At 43.0% G+C, this 20130-nt stretch overlaps 1 protein-coding gene across 6 annotated transcripts in view; it reads right to left on the bottom strand.

Moving 5' to 3' along the window:
- The window catches only part of LOC127412089 (calcium-activated potassium channel subunit alpha-1-like), a 307683-nt gene that overhangs the window by 72518 nt on the left and 215035 nt on the right, over positions 1 to 20130 (bottom strand). For all 6 annotated transcript variants that reach the window (XM_051648145.1, XM_051648144.1, XM_051648149.1 and 3 more), the window contains exons 15-16: positions 18213 to 18322; positions 17454 to 17522 (exon numbers count right to left, since the gene is read on the bottom strand). In XM_051648145.1, the coding sequence (XP_051504105.1) occupies positions 17454 to 17522; positions 18213 to 18322 (179 nt within the window). The remainder of the gene's footprint in view (positions 1 to 17453; positions 17523 to 18212; positions 18323 to 20130) is intronic.

Below are 20130 nucleotides of genomic sequence, written 5' to 3' on the forward strand. Positions count from 1 at the left end.
CGTTCCGTGTGTGCCACTCTTTTAGAATTGAAAATATACTCTTTTAGAATATACTCTCTTTTTTTTTTTTTTTTCTGCCGAAGTGCCCAGGGGCGTTCTCTGCACTCCACAGGTACAGAGGGGGAGAAGCGGCTGAAATGCGCCGTAAAATCCAGTAGTTTGAAGTGATCGGTAGGGAGAATTGAATTCAGTGCACTGAATGCAACCGCTCTGCTCCAAAGAGAAAATCTGAATGAGTGGTTGCATACCAGCTCCTTTTATACCCGTATGTCCAGGGGAGTGGCATGCAAATTCCACTCGCCAATTCCCATTGGCCTTTTTTCAAAAAGCAGAGGTGTTTGGGGCTCCCAAGAGTGACCCCTAGTGTCACTACAACGACACAATGTCGAGTGAGTGACAGATAGGGAACCCTGATTTTCAATCACAGCTTTCATGCGTAATGAGGAGATGCGATCTATCTTCAGGAGTCTGCAGTTGCGTGTAAGTGTGTTTATTTCATTGTTTTACTTTGTTGTAGAGTGGTATTCATTGCTAGACTTGTGCTGTTTGTTTACTGTCTTGAACTCGCGTCGCTTAATCGTGGGTTGGTGCATGTGTGTGTGTGTGCTATATTGTTTTGACTTGTCCCAGGGTATTCATTGTTAGATTTAGCATTGGTTGTCCAGTGTGTGTTAAACTATCATGGTTTTTAGTGTCTATAAACAGTGCTTCACTTGTTTTAGAGTATTATTTATTGCTAAAGTGCAGCATAATTTATTTGCGTTTGTTCCCGCGCTTGTCACCTCGCGCGACCCTTAGTTTTGGTTGACCACGTGACTAGCTTTGTTGTGCTAAGTAGCATTAAGGCGTGTCAAGTGCCAGGTAACATATTTAAACCGTTGGATCCATAGTCATTCAGGAGAAGCAATCTATCTACAGGAGTCTGCAGTTGCGTGTAAGTGTGTTTATTTCATTGTTTTACTTTGTTGTAGAGTGGTATTCATTGCTAGACTTGTGCTGTTTGTTTACTGTCTTGAACTTGTGATGTTTGTTTACTGTCTTGAAATCATGTCTCTTAAACATGGGTTGGTGTGTTTGTGTGCTATATTGTTTTGACTTGTCCCAGGGTATTCACTGTTATGTTTAGTGTTGGTTGTCCAGTGTGTGTAAAACTATTGTGGTTTTTAGTGTCTATAAACAGTGCTTCACTTGTTTTAGAGTATTATTTATTGCTAAAGTGCAGCATAATTTATTTGCGGTGAACGGAAGTCGCGTTTGTTCCTGCGCTTGTCACCTCGTGTGACCCTTAGTTTTGGTTGACCACGTGACTAGCTTTGTTGTGCTAAGTAGCATTAAGGCGTGTCCTGCTTTTTTCATTGAACGGCTCGTTATCATCGTGTATATATTTTACTTGAATGATGACGCGGAAGTGGTAGCCCTCGTGTAAAGCCCTCCACGTGTGAAGACATACTTGGGTAAAGACCTGCGAGTCTACCCATGCAAGTCCACCGAGCAAGGACACGACAAGGCGCCACTCACCATAGCACTTAAGTATCTTGTTATTGTATCTTTTCTTATTTTCCATCTATATACTAACATGCCTACTTCACGAATAACACGTGCCTTCAAGCACATCCCTGTTATCTGTTACAGACCGTTTAAACGATATCGATGCAAGACCAAACGCAACCCACACAACTTATGGCCACTTTGCACTTCAGCACCTGCTCCGCTCTCTTTCTCAGTGGGACTCTGGAACTGCCAGTCAGCTGTGAACAAAGCTGACTTCATTCCAGCCTTTGCCACACAGTCCACCCTCAGCATCCTGGCACTGACAGAAACATGGATACATCCAGAGGATACAGCAACACCTGCTGCTCTCTCCAACAACTTCTCCTTCTCTAACACCCCTCGACACACCGGTAGGGGTGGGGGAACAGGTTTGCTCATTCATAACAACTGGACTTTTTCACCACACTCTTCACTATGTAACAATATTAGTTTTGAATTCCATGCTATTACTACAATGCAACCCACAAAAATACATGTTGTTGTCATCTATCACCCTCCAGGTCAGCTGACAAACTTTCTTGAGGAGTTGGATGTCCTGCTGTCCTCCTTGCCGAAGGATGGTAGGCCACTTGTGGTTCTTGGTGATTTCAACATACACCAAGACAAGCCCCAGGCCACTGAACTGAATACTCTCCTGGCCTCATTTGACTTGGAAAGACTACACACCACAGCAACTCACAGATCGGGCAACCAGCTGGACCTCATTTTTACACGTAACTGTACCAACTCAAATATTCTTGTTAATCCTTTACATGTCTCTGATCACTACTTTGTTCAATTCAACATGACTCTCCCATATACATTAAAACAGTCTTCACCTTTGGTTTCCTTTCGCCGTAAACTCTGTTCTCTTTCACCCTCACACCTTTCCACTGCTGTCTCTACCTCTCTTCCCACACTAAATGTATTTACCACGCTTAATGTAAACACTGCCACAGACACACTAAGCTCTACTTTAACAACCTGTCTAGACAACATCTGTCCTATCTCCTCTAGGCCAGCACGTGCTACACCACCCAGCCCCTGGCTGTCTGACGTCCTTCATGAACATCGGACTGACCTCAGGGCAGCTGAGAGGAGATGGTGGAAATCTAAAGATCCAGCAGATCTAGGTAAATATCAGTCTCTGCTTGCAACTTTTTCAGATAACGTTAAATCTGCAAAAACCTCCTATTACCAGAACAAGATCAACAGCACCACAGACACTCGCAGCTTGTTTAGAACATTCAACACATTTCTCTGCCCTCCCCCTCCACCACTTGACACATCACTGGCAGCAGATATCTTCACCACATTTTTTACTAACAAGGTTACAACCATCAGCAATACATTCTCAGCACCACACCCTGTCAAACACCCGTCTCCTGTATGCAACTCTTCTGTCTCTATGTTCTCTCCTCTGACTGACACTGAGGTCTCTAAACTCCTCCTCTCCAACCACCCCACCACCTGTTCCCTTAACCCCATTCCTTCTCACCTTCTCCAGGCCATTTCTCTGTCCATCTTACCTGCACTCACACACATAATTAACACATATTATAATATTATACTAAAAGTACTTACAGGCACTTTTCCCACTACATTCAAGCAGGCTCGAGTAACCCCGCTGCTGAAGAAACCCGCACTTAACCCCCACACAAATAGAACACTACAGACCAGTCTCTCTCATCCCATTCATGGCAAAAACACTTGAAAGGGCAGTTTTCAATCAAACCTCTGCCTATCTCTCACAGAACAAGCTGTTGGATGACAATCAGTCAGGTTTCAAAAGTGAACACTCCACCAAGACTGCCCTGCTGTCTGTCACTGAGTCGCTGAGATGGGTGAAAGCTGAATCCAGATCATCTGTCCTGATTCTGCTGGACCTTTCTGCAGCCTTTGACACAGTCAACCATCAGATCTTACTCTCTACCCTCTCCTCGCTGGGCATAACAGGAACTGTGCTTGACTGGTTTAACTCCTATCTCTCAGGTAGTTCCTTCAAGGTAGCCTGGAGAGGTGAGGTATCCAAGCCACATCAGCTACTCACCAGGGGTACCTCAGGGATCAGTGCTTGGGCCACTTCTCTTCTCTATATACACAACATCATTGGGACCCATCATTCAGACACATGGTTTCTCTTACCACTGCTACACTGATGACATGCAACTCTACTTGTCTTTCCAGCCCAACGACACCACAGTGACTGTTCAAATTTCTGCCTGCCTGAAGGAGCACCACCTGCAACTCAACCCAGCCAAGACTGAACTCCTTGTCTTTCCAGCCAACCCTGCTGTTGAACACAACATCACCGTGCAGCTGGGTGCAACTAAAGTAACGCCTTCCAAATCGGTCAGAAATCTAGGGGTGACCATCGATAACAGACTAAATTTCACAGACCATATCCCAAAGATCGCAACATCATGTAGATTTACACTCTACAATATCAGGAAGATAAGACCCTTCCTCTCTGAACATGCCACACAACTGCTTGTCCAGTCACTTGTCATAACTAGACTGGACTACTGTAACACACTCATTGCAGGCCTCCCTGCATGTGCAATTAGACCCCTGCAAATGATCCAGAATGCAGCAGCACGTCTGGTCTTTAATGAACCAAAGAGAGCACGTTACACCACTCCTTGTCTTTCTCCACTGGCTGCCGGTTGATGCACGTATCAAATTCAAGGCTCTGATGCTGGCATACAGAACAGTCACTGGGTCTGCTCCAGCATACCTAAATTCATTTATGCAGAGCTAGAAGCCTGCGGTCAGCTAAGGAATGTCGCCTTGTTGTACCAACACAAAGAGGCACCAAAACACTTTCCTGGACTTTCGGCTTCATCATACCACGTTGGTGGAACGACCTTCCCAACTCCATCCGTGAAGCTGACTCACTCTCTGTCTTCAAAAAATGACTAAAAACACATCTTTTCCACGAGCACTTAAACAGTCATTAAAAAAAAAAAAATGATTCGCTTATGTTTTCCTCTTTTGTAAGTCGCTTTGGATAAAAGCATCTGCCAAATGAATAAATGTAAATGTAAATGTCTTGACATGCTCTCTGCCAGTCTTTCTCCTTGCTGTTGGGTGACTTTATGCCACTCCTGGCATAAAGCAGCACGGCTTTGTTTGATGGATTGTGGCTATCCATCTTCCTCTTGATCACATTCCAGAGGTTTTCAATGGGGTTCAGGTCTGGAGATTGGGCTGGCCATGACAGAGTCTGGATCCGGTGGTCCTCCATCCACACCTTGATTTACCTGGCTGTGTGGCATGGAGCATTGTCCTGCTGGAAAAAACAATCCTCAGAGTTGGGGAACATTGTCAGATGTCAGATGTTTGGCTTTAAATTGACATCACAAAGCTTCTTGTATTGTTCTGAAGAAGACTCATTACACGAGTCGAAACATTAACCACATGGTTTTGAATTAAAATTATTGTTGGAGCAGTGAGTAAGTGTGCAAGTTATTAGTTTTCGACTGAACATTATCAGAGCAGAAGGAAACAAGTTTTCTTCCAGGATAACCTTGTACGTGGTTTGATTCATGTGTCCTTCACAAAGATGAATCTGCCTGATTCCAGCCTTGCTGAAGCATCCCCAGATCATCACCGATCCTCCACCAAATTTCACAGTGGGTGCGAGACACTGTGGCTTGAAGGCCACTCCAGGTCTCTGTCTAACCATTAGATGACTAGGTAAAGGATCGGTGATGATCTGGGGGTGCTTCAGAAAGGCTGTAATCAGGCAGATTCGTCTTTGTGAAGGATGCATGAATCAAGCCACGTACAAGGTTATCTTGGAAGAAAACTTCCTTCTGCTCTGACAATGTTCTCCAAATTTGTGGACTGGTTTTTCCAGCAGGACAATGCTCCATGCCACACAGCCAGGTCAATCAAGGTGTGGATGGAGGACCACTGTATCCAGACTCTGTCATGGCCAGTCCAATCTCCAGACCTGAACCCCACTGAAAACCTCTGGAATGTGATCAAGAGGAAGATGGATGGCCACAAGCCATCAAGCAAAGCAGAGTTGCTTGAATTTTTGTGCTAGGAGTGGCATAAGTCACCCAACAGCAATGTGAAAGACTAGTAAAGAGCATGCCAAGATGCATGAAAGCTGTGATTGAAAATCAGGATAATTCCACCAAATATTGATTTCTGAACTCTTCCTAAGTTAAAACTGTAACAAAGTTTGTGATGGGGTGCAAGGAGGAAGCAGGAGATGGCAAAAATCAACTCAAAAAGGTCATTTATTTTTACAAACAACGCAAAATTTGCTTTCCAGCCGAGCATCAGCACACACTCTCTCTCTGTGTGTGTGTGCGTGGGTAGCTTTCCCCTCACTGGCATCTGGCTTGCTCTTAAAACCCGTCTCCACTCTCACTGCTATGACAAACAGCTGTTAGAGACAATCATTGCCAGGTGATGATCCTTACCGTTCTCATCTCCTGATCTCAGTCTCCCACCACAAGCCGGCGCTCAACCATGCCCCCACCACCACATACCCCCACCGCCCGACTCAGGCCAGGGAGCCATCTCGCTTGCCCAGTACTCCCTCCCATTTCTGGAGAGAAAGTACGCAACAGCCATCTGTGCCCCCGGCCTGTGGACCACCTCAAACTTAAAAGGTTGTAGAGCCAGATACCAACAGGTGATCCACGCATTGGTATCCTTCATGCGATGGAGCCACTGGAGCAGGGCATGGTCTGAACACAGGATGAAAGCCCATCCCAGGAGGTAGTACTGAAGGGTAAGGACTGCCCACTTGATGGCCAGACACTCCTTCTCCACGGTGCTGTACCACCAAAAGCTTCTGGCTGATGTACAGCACCGGGCGCTCCTTCCCGTTGATCACCTGGGACAACACGACTCCCAAACCCCTGTCCGACACGCCGGTCTGTACAACAAAAGTAAGAGAAAAATCAGGAGCATTTAACAATAGCCTGCCACAATGCACAGCTTTCAACTGCATAAAAGCCTTTTGGCATGGTTCTGACCACTGGACCGGGTCTGGAGCTCCCTTTTTAGTGAGATCAGTCAGCGGGCTGGTGATGTCTGAATAATTAGGCACAAACCTCATATAATAGTCAGCCAGGCCCGGGAACTGTCTCACGTTCTTTTTGGTCTTGAGTCTTGAGCAGCCGCTGTGTTCTTATCAATTTTGTGGCACACCTACCCATGACCCAAGTGGAACCCCAGATACCATACCTCCACCCGTCCAATTGCACATTTCTTGGGGTTTGTCATGAGTCCTGCCCATTGCAGCGACCTCAGAACCGCCCTCAGATGCTGCATGGTGTGCTGCCTATCATTACTGTATATAATGATGTCATCAAGATAGGCAGTGGTGTACACAGAGTGCGGTCTGAGGACTCGGTCCATAAGGTGCTGAAACATAGCTGGGGCCCTAAACAAACCGAACAGAAGGGTCCTGAATTGGTGCAAGCCAAATGGTGTAGAGAAGGCCATTTTCTCATGGGACATTGGTGTTAGGGGGATCTGCCAATAACCCTTCGTTAAATCCAGTGTCGTATAAAAACGAGCCGTGTCCAACCGATCGAGCAGTTCGTCAATATGAGGCATTGGATCCACATCAAATTTAGATGCCACATTGATCTTTCTATAATCCACACAGAGCCAGACCGAGCTGTCACTCTTCGGAACCAGCACCACCCGGCTGGCCCAGTCACTGTGGGATTCTTCTATTACCCCATATCAAGCACGGACTTTAATTCTTCTCAAACTACTTTTTTTTGCGCTCAGGTAATTGGTAGGGATGACTGCGTACCACTATACCTGGGGTTGTTTCGATATGGTGTTTTATGAGATTCGTACAACCAGGAAGGGGCGAGAACACGTCCAAGAATTCTCTTTGCAACCAGGCCACATTCGTGATTTGTGATGGTGAGAGGTGGTCTCCACAAGTGACCAGGGTGCCGCAATTGGCTTTTAAGTTCACCTCAGGCCCGAGCTCCTCACTCTCCAGTACCACCATTGCCAAAGCCACGGGGACCACCTCCCTCCATGGTTTTAAGAGGTTGAGGTGGTAAATTTGCTGTGCCCCACCCCTATCCGTTCATTTAACCTCATAATCAACTTCCCAGACTCGTCATGTGACCTCAAAGAGCCCTTGCCACTTTGAGAGTAATTTAGAGCTTGATGTGAGTAGCAATACAAGGAATTTATCTCCCTGTGTAAATTCCCATAGCTGAGCTCCCCTGTAATACAGCTGGGTCTGACGTTCTTGAGCCTGTAGCAAATTCTCATGTGATAGTTGCCCCAGTGTGTGGAGTTTTGCTCTCAGGTCCAGAACGTATTGAATTTCATTTTTGCTGTTTGAAGATCCCTTCTCACAATTTTCATGATATATAAGACACCGCGAGGCTTATGCCTATACAATAATTCAAATGGGGAGAACCCCGTGGAGGCTTGTGGGACCTCTTGAACTGTGAATAATAGGGGTTCAAGCCACTTATCCCAGCTCTGAGCATCTTCGTGCAGGAACTTACAAATCATGTTTTTCAGGGTTTTATTAGACCGTTCAACCAAGCCATCCATTTGCGGGTGGTACACGATTGTCCGAATCGATTTAATACACAATAATTCATACAGCTCGCATAGTGTACATGACATAAAAGTAGTGCCCTGATCAGTGAGGATTTCTTTAATTCTGAAGAGTGCATCTGCAACACTACGTGCTGAAATGTTGCGTAGAGGCATTGCTTCTGGATAACGCATTGCGTAGTCCACCAGAACCAACATAAAGCGAGGCCCACGTGGTGACCATTCTAATGGCCCGACGAGGTCCATCCCAATTCTTTTGAAGGGGCCCTTGATCAAAGGAAGCAGACGCAAAGTCACTCTTAGGGTGGTCGGTGGATTCACCAGCTGACATTCACGGCATGCCGCACACTATCCGCGAGCATCCTGGTGAATGCCCGGCCAATAAAAATGTGCCATTAGACGGCTCAGTGTCTTTTCCTGCCCTAAGTGACCCGCCATCAGATTATAATGAGCCATCTGGAATAACATTTCCTGACGGTTCATCGGTATCAATAACTGGGTTGTATCTTCTTTTGCCTGAGCATCCTGCATTACTCGATACAACCATTCATTTATAATAGAAAAGTATGGATATGCGAGTGCAATGTCTGGCTGAAGACGTTGACCATCAATCACTCTCACTTGGTCGAAGGCATGCCTATGATTCTCGTCTCACATCTGCTCCAGAGAGAAATCCTCTCAGGGCTGGGGAAGCCGAGACTTCCCACTCCCTTACATCATCCTGATGTGGAGCTGACGTGAATGGCCCCAGCTCCGCCTCCCCAACCAGCGCATCACAAATCCCACACCAAGACGCTCTGTTACAGGACCCATCCGCACAAATTTCCCTTAATAAAGTGGAAAATGCTGGCCAATTCTTACCCAAAATTAGTGGATGGGTGATGCGGGGACTAACCGCAGCCTTGACAGTATGCTTTTGTCCCCGGAATTGAATTGTCACAGTCACTACAGGATAATTGTGGATATCTCCATGCACACACCTTACCTTCACCTTGTGACTAGCGCCCAAAGTCTCATCTTGAACCAGGCATTGATGGATGGAGGTTTGCCTGCAACCCAAATCCACCAAGGCCTGGTATGTACCCCCCTTAATACTCACAGGTATGCGGTGAGTCCCAGCTCAATCGGGGGCAGCCTGTGGCATGTCGGGGACCCAAACCAATGTCCCCACCTCAATCACCTGGACTTGGTCCCGGAAATGCCCGGGCTCCCTGCAACTCCAACAGAACGGCCCAGGCTCCACGCCCGTACCTGTGGCAGTGGGTCCACCAACCTGGGAGTGAGAGCGGAGGGGGGCAGGGGAAACCGGTGGGTAGTGTAGTCCCCGGAGCTGAGGAGGAAGTTTGGGAGGGGTTACTCCCCATTTCCGGGGAGGAGGAATAGGATGAGAGGAAAGGGAAGGAGAGGGAGAGGAGACAGGAGAGAGAGAAGGGCTCACCAGCTTCTGAATACGCTGCTATATCGTCCTCTGCCAGATGGATGGCTGTTTGGTGTGATGCCGGGTGGTGGCACTGGACCCACTCTGCCGTCCCTCTCGGAAGACAAGCAATAAACTGCTCCAGTATCACCAGGTCGATCACAGCCCCGACGTCGCATTGCTCACCCATCAACCACTGCTGGCAGGCTACCCAGAGCTGTTGGGCAAAGGCGAACAGCCGGCCGTGCTCGCCCAGGGTCAACGAGCGGAAGTGTTGGCGCTGTTGTTCTGGTGTCTGGCCGGCATGTTGCAGGATGGCTTTCTTGAGATTGGAATACACCAGGAGGTTCTCTGCTGACAACTGCTGCACTACGAGTTGGGCCTACCCGAACAACAGGGTAACAAGCGCACCACCCACTGGCTACTTGGCCAACTGCATGCCCCTGCTGTCTGCTCAAAGAGTTCCAAGAAAGCCTCTGTATCATCCTGGGGGCTCATCTTGACCAGAGGAACATGGGGCGGGGCGGACTTGAGGTCTGGGGTCACAGTAGCAGCCCCCTCCTGGTGTAGCACACTCCGGAGCACCTGGCAGTCCTCCGCTTGGGCCTGGAGGAGCACAACGAACCGCTACTCCTGCTCCGTGCGCAGCTCGAGGAGGACCCGATGCTGCAGCTGGTGGATACTTGTGAGGGTCTTAAACATTTCCTCCAGAGGTGAGGCCTCCATTGGTGCCATTCTGCTTCCTTCAACTCCAGGGTTTTGGCACCAGTGTAACAAAGTTCGTGGTGGGGTGCATTCGGACGCATCACTGTGTGTATCACTCCGCTCCGTTCTAAACTAAAGTGTATGAGCAGTGCAGATATGTTAAGAGCTATCGGTCTCTTTACATTTAATACTGTGAAATTACATATTTTAGCCAGAAGGTGGAGGCAAAAGACAATTTTTGTGTGTAATATGAGACAGTTGGTGACGTGAAGTGAGTCAGCGTCACTCAGTGTTTACATTCAACAGCACCCTGTGATCGCTCGTATTAATACTACACTACTAAAGCTAGGAAATAGCTTAAAATGGCTTTAAACAAACAACTTCAGCATTAAGGCTCATCACAGCTGAGAGACACAACAGACTGATTAATTACACAAACTCAAGGCGCTTACCTCTTACCAGAGTTTCCACATTGGAGAGGACGTACTGTTCAAAATAGTGGAGGAGATTGCGGTTTCTATAGTGAATGACTCTTCTGCACTGGCTACCACGAAATAGGGAGGAATGCCTCTGCTCGGACGGCTATTTTTCCACTGAGAAAATAGGATGAATTTCACCAAAATTACATTATCTTCAGAAAGCTGACTAACAGACTACAGCATCGCCAATAGGTGATCGCACACACTCCATCTCCATCTCCATCTCTCTCTCTCTCTCTCTCTCTCTCACACACACACACACACACACACACGCACACACACACACACATACATCCTTGTTTCTCCAATAACATGTTAGAAACAGCCCAAGCCGTGATACTAGTAATTCTAAAGTGATGTTTTTGAGATGCTTGGACACATCATTTGTTTTGAACCAGCAACAGCAGATTCTGTTCCGTAGCATAAGAAAGTAGTTCCATGCACAAATGCATTTTTTATGACCGTACTCAGTTTTTCCAATTTTTTTAAAATGTACTTGTTCATTGAACTGTTGTATATAAGCAATATCACACTCGCAATCATGCTATATGGTCCTAAGTCAGCACTGCTGTGATTGTCTACGGCACTCGGCCAGTGGCCGAATCACAGCAGTGCTGATGTAGGGCCATATTGCACTCTTGCTTGTATGATATTGCTTAAATATATATAATCAGTGATATATATATCACAGATCAGCCACAACATTAAAACCACCTGCCTAATATTGTGTATGTCCCCCTAATGTCGCCAAAAGCACCAACCCACATCTCAGAATAGCATTCTGAGATGATATTATTCTCACCACAATTGTACAGAGTGGTTATCTGAGTTACCGTAGACTTTGTCAGTTTGAACCAGCCTGGCCATTCTATGTTGATCTCTCTCATCAACAAGGCATTACCATCCACAGAACTGCTGCTCACTGGGTATTTTTTTGTTTTTGGCACCATTCAGAGTAAATTCTAAAGACTGTTGTGCCACAGTCCAAATCAGTGAGATCAAATTTTTCCCCATTCTGATGGTTGATGTGAACATTAACTGAAGCTCCAAACTCGTATCTGCATGGTTTTATGCACTGCGCTTCTGCCACACAATTGGCTGATTAAATAATCATATTGGTGATTGTTGGTGCCAGATGGGCTGGTTTGAGTATTTCTGTAACTGTAACTGTCATGCGCATGTATTTAGAATTTACTCAGGATGGTGCCTAAAACAAAAAAACATCCAGTGAGTGGCAGTTCTGCAGATGGAAATGCCTTGTTGATGAGAGAGGTCAACAGAGAATGGCCAGACTGGTTCGAACTGACAAAGTCTATGGTAACTCAGATAACCACTCTGTACAATTTTGGTGAGAGGAATATCATCTAAGAATGTTATTTTGAGATGTGGGTTGGTGCTGTTTTGGTGGCATGAGGGGGACCTATACAATATTATATAGGTGGTTTTAATGTTGTGGCTGATTGGTGTATAATATACAGTACTGTGCAAAGGTTTTAACATTTGTCTTAAGATGATTATTTATATCTTCAGCTTTAGTGTGTCAATAGGAAAAATACTTTTTAGACTCCTAAACATTACTTTTGCAAATAGAAAAGATTAGAATAGAAGAACAGGGTGCTCTGCAAGAGATGGCATTGCCACCACAGAGCCCCCCACTGAACATCGAGTCAGTATGGGATTACATGAAGAGACAGAAGCAATTGAGACAGCCTAAATAGATAGAAGAACTATGGTGAATTCTCCAAGAAGCTTGGTATCTGCCAACAACCAAGAAAAACTGTGTCCAGGTGTACCTAGGAGAATTGGGGCTGTTTTAAAGGCAAAGGTGGCCACACCAAATATTGATTTATCTTTTTTATGTTTACTGTACTTTATATGATGTTAATTGATAAATGAAAACTATTTATGGCATTATTTTTGATGACATCCTCACTATGCAACATTTCACAAGTGCCTAAAAGTACTTTTTGCATAGTACTATATATACTGTATATATATATATATATATATATATATATATATATATATATATATATATATATATATCCAGTGAATTAAATACTTCACAAATGAAAGATACTTCATTTCACTTATTTAAAAACAGATAGTTCAGCAGGGCCAGTGCCAGAAGGGTGGCACAGGGTGGCAGCTGCCACCCTAAAAATTAGCTTTGCCACCCCACTTGCCACACCAACTCAGACCCCACTCGCATCCTGGAGACAGTGCGCAATGGCTTAACCCGTCCGTGTCATGCATAGTCTATAACAATGTTCCGCCCATGTCTGGGAGGACACAGCATTCCGCCTCAGTCAGACGAACTTACTGGAAGCCACCCCTTACTCGATACTTGTCACCCCTGGCAAAAAATCCTGGACACGCCCCTGTAGTTCAGACTATAAGTTCTGATTGTGTAAGGCACGTTTGAAAAAGCTATAAAATAGCTGATATGAGCATATCAGTTGAATTTCATATTAAAGCTCCAAGTGGCAATGTTACTTGGCAACTGTAAATGGTAAAAGGTAAACTCTGCTTTGCATTACTCGTAACAATTGCCAGCCTCAGAGAAATGGGTGGGAATCAAGAAGTAATCAAGTTAAAAAAAACAATGATGAGTGATTCGAATGTTGCATTTTTACTCCACTGACAGTTAGGTTTAGGGTTAGGGTTTATGGTTGATAAAATATTCTTTCCTGTTGACTGTATTACATCATTTACAGCTAAAAACAACTTGCTTTGCTACTCACTTTTGAACTTTTCACCTGGACACTGGAGCATATATGTTCCCACACTTCAAAAGCACTTCCAGCTTCGGCCACTGGGGGCAGTGGTTCGAATTTCAGTATACACAGATCGATTTCAGCTGAAGAACTTTCAATCTACTGTCACCAAATTCACAGTAAGAGGTATAAATTGTATGGCAGAACCCTTATCGACCTTATCGGTAGTAACGCGCTACATTTACTCCGTTAAATTTTTGAAAAAGTTTTTACTTTTAGAGTAGGTTTAAAAGTGGGTACTTTTTACTCTCACTCAAGTAAATTTCTAATGATTGTTTTTTACTTTCACTTCTTTACAATGGGTGGCATTCCTGTCATTACATTACTGGGTTTAATTTTAATGAATACATAATTTATTGAGAGATTATTGAATGAGACTTCTACGAGAGCGGAAGTTCACACAGCTGCGCACACTGAGCTGCTGTCACAGTCTGTCACTCAATCACTGCTGCAGCATCAAACTCTTCAAAGTGAAACACTTTCTTCGCCCCGCACAGTAAAAAAAAAAAGAATAGTTTCGTCATGCAGTGCCTCCATTTAACACCAAGACAAGCTGATATTTCAAGATTAAAATCACAGCTTCAATTTAAGGCAGCACGCTGAGGTAAGTTTTGGCTCTAATCCTAACGCGGGCTTTTCTGTGCAATTTGATGGTCATTTTCAGGGTGATTCTGTAATTGGGTTCTTGTGACATCAGTTTTTAAGTGTACATTTTTAAATCAGTGCAGTAATATATCAGTGCGCTTTGTCCCACGTCCCACATGTCATAAGAAGTATTTACGCATTTACCCCGCGCCCTTGCGGGGGTACTGGAAACTATCGCAGCTACTTCAGGTGGATTAACTATAAATCAATGTAAACATCCAAGTTAAGTGTAAATAAATGCCTTCTGCTCTGCCATTCCCATGATCACGGTACTGCTGTACAGAACTGGAGCGTGAACAGACAGCATTTCTGCTTGTGCACAGCGAGGTCGCGCTTGAGAGATGTGTGGGCATGAGTCGATCTAATGGCGAAGAGAGACTGGCTGTGTCCGAAATCGTTCACTCATTCACTATTTTCTATATAGTGAATAGTATTTAGTGCACTATATCTCAGCAGTAAGTGAACGAAATGAGTGATTTGGACGCTGACGTATACACCGAGTGTCAGAGCTCTGGGGCTGTTGCAGAAACAACGTCACATATGAAATTTAAAAATACTTGAGCCTTACTTGTTAGTCTTATTAAATAATATATTAATACATTAAATCTTCATTCTGTTTGTAATTTTTAATATATACTGTGTGTTAATATAAAGAGTAAACACATTTTGTCAAGTAAAGAGTACGTTTTAAAATGTATCTATATGTTTTGCCTCTCTATATGTTATTATGTTAATCCAGTAATAATTTGTCAAAAAGTAATTTACTACATTGAGCATGAAATAAAACATTGCAGGAGTGAATGAAGCAGTAAACTCACATTACATGGTGGATTGTGGGCAATTAACTGTAGTCGAGTGTACATCAAATGTACACTCGAAATTAGAGTGCATTGTGGGTAATAATGATTGAACAAAAATAAGGAACGAGTGGCTCACTCAGAATTCAGACACTCCTACAAAATGGCAGACACCCAAAATAGTGCACTAATTGCACTATAGGGGGCGGTTTCAGACACAGCAAGTGTTCCACTACCGGGATTGGTGCCCTACGCACTAGGCTGCGTACTCTGCGTTTAGAGAGCGGCGGTACTGCTGTACAGAACTTCTGATCTAAATACTTTCGACACTGAAAACTGTAACTACATTGAAATAAGAATCCACGCAGGACTTTAAAAGTTATGAAATAGCTCAAGTAGGCATTAATAAAACATGATCTTGCTTTGGTTTATATTTCAGCATTATATATAATGTCCTTGTGGGATATTTTCACGTTTTCACCGTAATAATTACTAGAAAGGTTTCCAAACCTCTCTTCTTATTGACAAATTCATCCAGATCTGACAAGAGCCCTTAAAGGGATAGTTCACCCAAAAATTTAAATTCTCATTATTTACTCACCCTCATGCCATCCCAGATGTGTATGTCTTTCTTTCATCTGCTGAACTCAAATGAAGATTTTTAGATGAATTTCTCAGCTCTTTTGGTCCACACAATGCAAGTGAATTGGGTGGCAACATTTTAAAGCTAAACAAAATCACATAAGTCAGCATAAAAGTAATCCATAAGACTCTAGTGGTTAAATCAATATCTTCAGAAGTGATGTGACAGGTATGGGTGAGAAACAGAGAAACAGATCACTTTCACATTCTTCTTCTTGTGTTTTTGGTGATTCACGTTCTTCTCTGCATATCGCCCCCTGCTGTCTAGCAAAAAATTACAAATATTGATCTTTTTCTCACCCACACATATCATATCACTTCTGAAGATATGGATTTAACCACTGGAGTCGTGTGGATTACTTTTATGCTGCCTTTATGTGCTATATGAGATTAAAAGTTCTGATCACAATTCACTTGCATTGTATGGACCTACAGAGCTCAAATATTCTTCTAAAAATCTTCATTTGTATTATGCAGAAGAAAGGATGTCATACACATCTTGGAAGGCATGAGGGTGAGTAAATGATGAGAGAATTTTCATTTTTGGGTGAATTATCTCTTTAAAGTGATAGCTCAGCCATAATTTAATATTCTGTCATCATTTCCCTACCCTCATGTTGTTCCAACCCTGTGTGATGCTTTGTATTCTGTGGAACACAAAAGATGTTAGACAGAATGTTAGAGACTGACAGTCTCAGTCAACATTCACTTTCAAAATATGGAGAAAAAAACATTCACTGAAAGTAAATAGTGACTCGGGCAAACATTCTGTCTAATATCTCCTTATTGTGTTGCATGGAAGAAAGAAAGTCATACGAGTTTGGAACAACATGATGGTGAATGATGACAGAATTTCCATTAATAATAATAATAACTCTGTAATACATGTTAAATGTGTATTATGTAATGGAATATAGGGGTTAACGTCCATTATGTCATTTGTGAAAGTAACAAGTTACTCACTACTTGAGTACTCTTTTAATTGGATACTTTCTTGCTCTTACTCAAGTAATTATTTATGTTAGTACTTTTACTTCTACTTGAGTAATTTTTTTTTTAATGTAATTGTACTTTTATTTGAGTACAGTTTTTGGCTACTCTACCCACCTCTGCACATTTCTACTGTGGCACAATATACGATGTCATACCGCCCAGCCCTAATCCGCAGTAAGAAAGAAGACGAATTTGGAAAAATATGTTGTTCGCTGCATGTTAGGAGTATATAGGAAACCAAAAGAACCAGGTCTTCTTATTGATATTTGGGTTGTGAGTGTTTTCAAACCAGATTTTGTTTTAAACCAAACTCATTAGTACTAACTGTGAGATATTCAAATGTATTGTATTAGTAAGAGTTACAGTGTACACATACACTGGAACACAGGTTACGGATGTGGGAAAGGGGTGGTGGGATTTGGCAAAGTCTGAGTTATTGAGACAGAGTACTTCATGTTATTATTTCTAATGGGTCACTTCACAGAATGCCACAGGAGTGCTATTGATGGAAGTCCCTTTACTCTGAGAGTAAACCCCTCATCAATAGAACACAGTGAGTCTGAGCAGATGTCATGGCTCTTTGGTGACTCTTACAGACAGTGAAGGGCATCTGTGTGGCTGTGAGAGTCAAGCTGAGGTGAACTACTTCCAGTGATTGAAACAATCACATGCTGTCTCAAGGAGACCGATATCAATTTGAAATAAGTTAGTTACTTGTGGGGAGATTTGATGATGAAAGCCTGTCAGCCTTTTCTTACAAAATAAAATTTATACCATGTTAAATAGGAATATTGTGCTGTAGTGCGTCTGTGGGACCAATGAGGGATACAACTGCATTGCCCCACTTTGGTCAGTTCAGTGCGCTGTGACTGATGGAGTTTAACACCAAATGGGGACAAACCTGCTTTCCCTCTGCTCTGACTTGTACTCGATAGCAATCAACAACAACTTGAGCTTCACATAGCACAACCTGCAAAAGAAACAACAGAAATGTTATGTTGGTAACATGCCAAATATAAGCAATTCAGTTAAGTAGCATGCTAGTTAAGAAGTTATAAGACCCATTAGATTAGCCCTCTAAGAGATTATTGTTCCCACTTAGAAGAGACAAAAATATATTTTCAAAGACTCTTTCTGATACTGTACTAACTACACATTATTACACACCAACTAAGATGTGGATAGGAAAATCGTATTTTTTTTAAAGCTTTTATATGAAGATCAGTGTAACAAATTGTAGCTACACATTTGATAAAGCTCTGAGAAAGCATTTGACAGATAGGAATGTGAAGCAGCGTTTTAAGGGTGTGGATCGAGCGAGGTCAGTTTGCCCTCAAGTAGGGATAAAGTAAATTGAATGTCTGACAAAACTGGATCGCCTCTCTGAAATTTGCATTGTTTAACAAATGCCTACTTTAGAGTGCAGCAAAAGCTACAATTTTCTTAAAAGTCATATGATGGAGCCCCACTATTGCAAACACTGGTGTTTTCTTTTGTCTCTATCTATCTCTCTCTCTCTCTCTCTCTCTCTCTCTCTCTCTCTGTACTTGTGATGACAATTCAATAAAATCAATGAATATTCAGTGTTCTCTGATGTAGCATAAAATCTAGTGTGTAAGCATCCAGAAGCTCCCATTCTTTGGAGCAGAAGCATACTTACTCACAAACTGCAGGAAATGAAAGCCCCACAAAGGCACTGGACAGGTACTCAGTGTACATTTCATTGGACACTCCCTCCAGATAATACTTCTGCCACGTGTCCTCCTCAATCTGCAGTTCAAAGGCAGTTGAAATCAGTTACACATACACATGAAAAGCTATGCACACTGCATCTCTGAATTAGTTAATATGGACCCTTTTCACATATCCGGGTTGGAGAGCAGAAGCAGACGCATAGCAGGGTAAACTTGAATTGCGGTGAATGAGAGATCAAAGCAAATTACATTTTTGTTTACCCGTTTGCCCCAACAGCATAAGAAAAATTCAACAATTACTCTTTCACAGCTTTGCAAAAGAAGATCAAAATATACAGTGCTCAATAACAGCAGTAGTAAGAGAGAAATAGGCCAAATGTTCTGTCACTCCTTTAGCAGCTGTGTTAGAAACCCATTGCAGCTAAGTTAACTGATTTTTTAAAAACTTATTCCAGGGTAATATAATAAAAAGTACAATGTTGTAAATTTACACTAAATGTTTTTAAAATTGGAAATATAAAAAACTTCAAAAAAGCTACATTTACGTTGTTAAAGGAGGCGGAAACGCGAAATAACAGATCTGTGAAAAGGGTCCATTCGTGTAAAACACAATGGAAAATGTATATTGTGTCTTAACCAGATGTGATGCAAGCCATCTTTTCCATGGAAATCTATGTTTTTGTCCTACCCAGCCAAGACCGTGACATGGTTTCTATTTGGTTTCTATTTCTGCATCATCACATAGGCAGCCCCGCCCAATGTGAAATTTAATTGGTCCAAAATCCTGCTCCACAGTTGTGTATTAAATATTGCAAATATTCTGATTGGCTGTGTCATGTTGCACAGTGGATTTGCATTCAGTATAAAGAGACAATTTGCTTGTAGCTGGAAATGGTACACATTGCTTGTCACGTCGCACCTGATTAGGTGCTGTAAAGTTGTTCTCTTATTTTTCAATAGTGTTTATAATTTCACACCTGTAACATTTCAACCTTTGTGGAACAAAATTTTGCCAGGACTTGAGTTGGATAATAAAGGCTGGTGGAGAATGGCATATTCCTCCATCTGAGCTCATGTTTTAGTATCAGGGGTGGGTGGGGCTGTGATAAGCAGCAGGGCTATTAGGGAATCACTCTACCATTAGTCAGCCATCTCGCCCAGCCAACGTCTGTCTGACAGACAGTCAAGAGAAATGCTATCAAAGCCAGGCACAACTGCCTGGCTAAGAGCACTTGCATTCTTGCAAGAGGCCAGGCATCTTTTAGGGCTGCACTGATAGCTGAAGTTTTGTCATTTAGTCTTAAAGAGATGGCAGCCATTTACAATGGGCTCCCTAAATTATACTGCACATTTGCACCTTGCCTGTCAGAGCTGATGTAAATGCTACGGGAGTATGCCCTCGCACCGACTGAAAAATGATCTCCTTCAGTCCCTCCCGAGAGCCTGATCCTAATCCTCTTTGTTTACTGCTGTTTTCAAAACTGAAGAAATTAGAAAAAAGATTTATAATGACCGTCCTTGTGGTTTTATTTTTATAGAACAAGTTTATACCTAGGACAACATAAAAAAATACCTTAGGATAATGCCAAATAAATCATCTGTTTGTGGGTGTGGATGTGCGTAAATGTATGCACCTCTGGGTTGTAGGTCTCAGTAAAACCTTTTAGTAACACCCTTACACTTATTTTCCTTCAACTAACAAAACAAGAAATGTTTTTGGTAACCATAATTTGGTTATTGGCTATTACAATTAAAATTGTCAAACTTGATGACAGAACACAAAAATTGTTCATTAGTCTTCTAAATTCAATCTGCTATTAATTCCATTCAATTCAATTCAGTTTTATTTGTATAGCGCTAAATATACTATATATATATAATATA

The sequence above is a fragment of the Myxocyprinus asiaticus genome, chromosome 21 (assembly GCF_019703515.2).
Source record: "Myxocyprinus asiaticus isolate MX2 ecotype Aquarium Trade chromosome 21, UBuf_Myxa_2, whole genome shotgun sequence".
Classification (NCBI taxonomy): domain Eukaryota; kingdom Metazoa; phylum Chordata; class Actinopteri; order Cypriniformes; family Catostomidae; genus Myxocyprinus; species Myxocyprinus asiaticus.